Source organism: Chiroxiphia lanceolata (assembly GCF_009829145.1).
Source record: "Chiroxiphia lanceolata isolate bChiLan1 chromosome W unlocalized genomic scaffold, bChiLan1.pri scaffold_57_arrow_ctg1, whole genome shotgun sequence".
Taxonomy (NCBI): Eukaryota; Metazoa; Chordata; class Aves; order Passeriformes; family Pipridae; genus Chiroxiphia; species Chiroxiphia lanceolata.
Window position 1 is genome coordinate 226,811 of NW_022476504.1, and position 2,653 is coordinate 229,463.

Genomic DNA, 2,653 nt, shown 5'->3' on the forward strand with positions numbered 1-2,653 from the left:
GAGTCATGAGTGTAGACATGGAACTTTGGTATTCAAGGTCTGTTACATCTGACATTCCTTGTGTGTGTGAGAGCTCTACCAAAAAATTCCATGTCCCACTGCAGCAGAGCAAACCGGACTCCTTGGCAGTGCATTTGGTGACATTTGACACATTAATTTCTTTTAGAAATGGAGTTGCTTTTTCACAGTGGTCTGCCTTAACTGTTCCCTGTCCTTTCTTTTTTGAACAGACCCTGTGCTAAGAAGCAGCAAATGTCCAACAGCAGCTCCCTCACCCAGTTCCTCCTCCTGGCATTGGCAGACAGGCGGGAGCTGCAGCTCCTGCACTTCTGGCTCTTCCTGGCCATCTCCCTGGCTGCCCTCCTGGCCAACGGCCTCATCCTCAGCGCTGTAGCCTGTGACCACCACCTGCACACCCCCATGGGCTTCTTCCTGCTCAACCTCTCCCTCACAGACCTGGGCTGCATCTGCACCACTGTCCCCAAAGCCATGCACAATTCCTTCTGGGGTACAAGGACCATCTCTTACTCAGGATGTGTTGCACAGGTCTTTCTGCTTGTCTTCTTTCTTGGAGCAGAATATTCCCTCCTCACCATCATGTGCTACGACCGCTACGTTGCCATCTGCAAACCCCTGCACTACGGGACCCTCCTGGGCAGCAGAGCTTGTGCCCACATGGCAGCAGCTGCCTGGGCCACTGGCTTTCTCAATTCTCTGCTGCACACAGTCAATACATTTTCCCTGCCCCTGTGCCAGGGTAATGCCCTGGGCCAGTTCTTCTGTGAAATCCCACACATCCTCAAGCTCTCCTGCTCACACTCCAACATCAGGGAAGTGGGCCTTGTTGGGGTTAGTGCTTCTTTTTGTTTTGGTTGTTTCATTTTCATTGTTTTCTCCTATGTGCAGATCTTCAGGGCTGTGCTGAGGATCCCCTCTCAGCAGGGACGGTACAAAGCCTTTTCCACCTGCCTCCCTCACCTGGTCGTGGTCTCCCTGTTTATCAGCACTGCAGCATTTTCAAATCTGAAGCCCCCCTCCATCTCCTCCCCATCCCTGGATCTGGCCCTGTCAGTTCTGTACTCAGTGGTGCCTCCAGCACTGAACCCCTTCATCTACAGCCTCAGGAATCATGAAATGACAGACTCTTTGAGGAAACTGGTAGCTACATTTATAGGCAAAAATAAAGTGTGTCTTTTCTTCTGCAGAACATTCCAAACGTAACTCATTGCAATCTAAGCCCTTTTTCTCCTCTATATCCCTTTTATCATCAGTGTATTTCCTTATCCTTTTTCTACTTTTCTACTATTATCCACAAATCAATGGCATTGCTCATGGGATTTCTACATCAATATCTACAATTCTTCTGTAATTCAAAGACTTTCAAAAGGCTTGTTCTCTGTACATTTGAGTAGAATAAAGTTCCCTACCCTGACCTGTGTGTCCAAAATGCTTCCTCAGCCCTTCTCTGGAGCTGCAGGGGCAGTGCCTGTGAGCAGAACTGGAGGGAAGAGACTCCCAGCACAGCAGCACAACCAGGGACGAGGGCACTTGCTCCTTCCACATCTGCTCTTTCCAACTCCACACTGTCCTTCCCTTGCTGTGGGTGCAAGGCCTGAGTGCTCTGGCAGCTTGGGCACAGTCCTGCTGCGTGTCCATGCTGGGATCACAGGCAGGGACAGGCCCTGGGCACTGCTGGCACAGAGCTGGGCTCCACACCAGCACCTCCATCAGCAAAGGGCATCTCCTGAGGGCAGGGCAGGAAGGCTTCAGGCTATTCCTCCACAGTCCCTGTCAGCAAAGTGCTCCAGGAATGCCCTGGCAAAGCAAATGCCAGTGCCCAGCTGAGAGTGGGAGTGTGCAGGGTGGGGGCACACAGCAGTGTCCTTGCACAGCCAGAGCTCCTGGCACAGCCCTGAGGGACCAGCAGAGCAGGGGCTGGGCTGTGTCTTTGTTCCAGGGACAGCCTGGGAAGGTGCCCCAGGGCCACTGTCACAGAGCAGGCCCTGCAACCCCCATTCCCAGCTCGGGCCTCTCACCCCACCTGCAAGAGGTTGGTTGTCCCTCCATGGAGGGACATCAAGGGACCAAGTCAGAAGTCCACGTTTGCTTTGCACTGAGGACACTTCAGCATGTCTGCTCCGTCCCTGTCCTGCCTTCTGGCCTGTCCCTTTCCCTGCCCAGCAGGAAAGCAGCCCGGCTGGGCAGCATTGCCCCTGTGCAGGCAGGAAGGGCTCTGCAGGCAGGAGTGGCATTGCCCTCCAGCAGAGGCACTTCTGCCCTTTCTCAAAGCACAGAGCACAGCTGGGCACTGGGATGCAGCCAGAGGCACCCACAGCTCCATGAGTCACCCTCTGAGCTACCTTTATTCCATGAAGTTGCACAGTGTCCCTTGGTTCCATTTTTCCACAAGTTTTCCCAGTGTCACAATAGCCCCATAGGGTTCCCCAGTGTCCCAAGGTCCATTTGGCTCCAAAAAGGCCATGTAGTGTCACAGTGGCCCCTTGATTTTATGAGATTCCACTGTGTCCCAGGGTTCCTTTGCTTCCATGAAGCACCACAGTGACAACAATCATTCCTGGGTTCCATGAAGTTCCAAAATGTTTCAGGGTTCCTTTTGTTCCACAAGGCCCCAAATGTTAAATGGTCCCTTGGT

The 2,653-nt window shown here is 53.0% G+C and overlaps 1 protein-coding gene across 1 annotated transcript; it reads left to right on the forward strand.

Moving 5' to 3' along the window:
• Positions 1 to 252: 252 nt before the first annotated feature.
• On the forward strand, positions 253 to 1,221 carry LOC116781546 (olfactory receptor 14J1-like). Its single transcript, XM_032677207.1, has one exon. The coding sequence runs from the start codon at positions 253 to 255 to the stop codon at positions 1,219 to 1,221; it is 969 nt and encodes a 322-aa protein (XP_032533098.1).
• Positions 1,222 to 2,653: the final 1,432 nt, after the last annotated feature.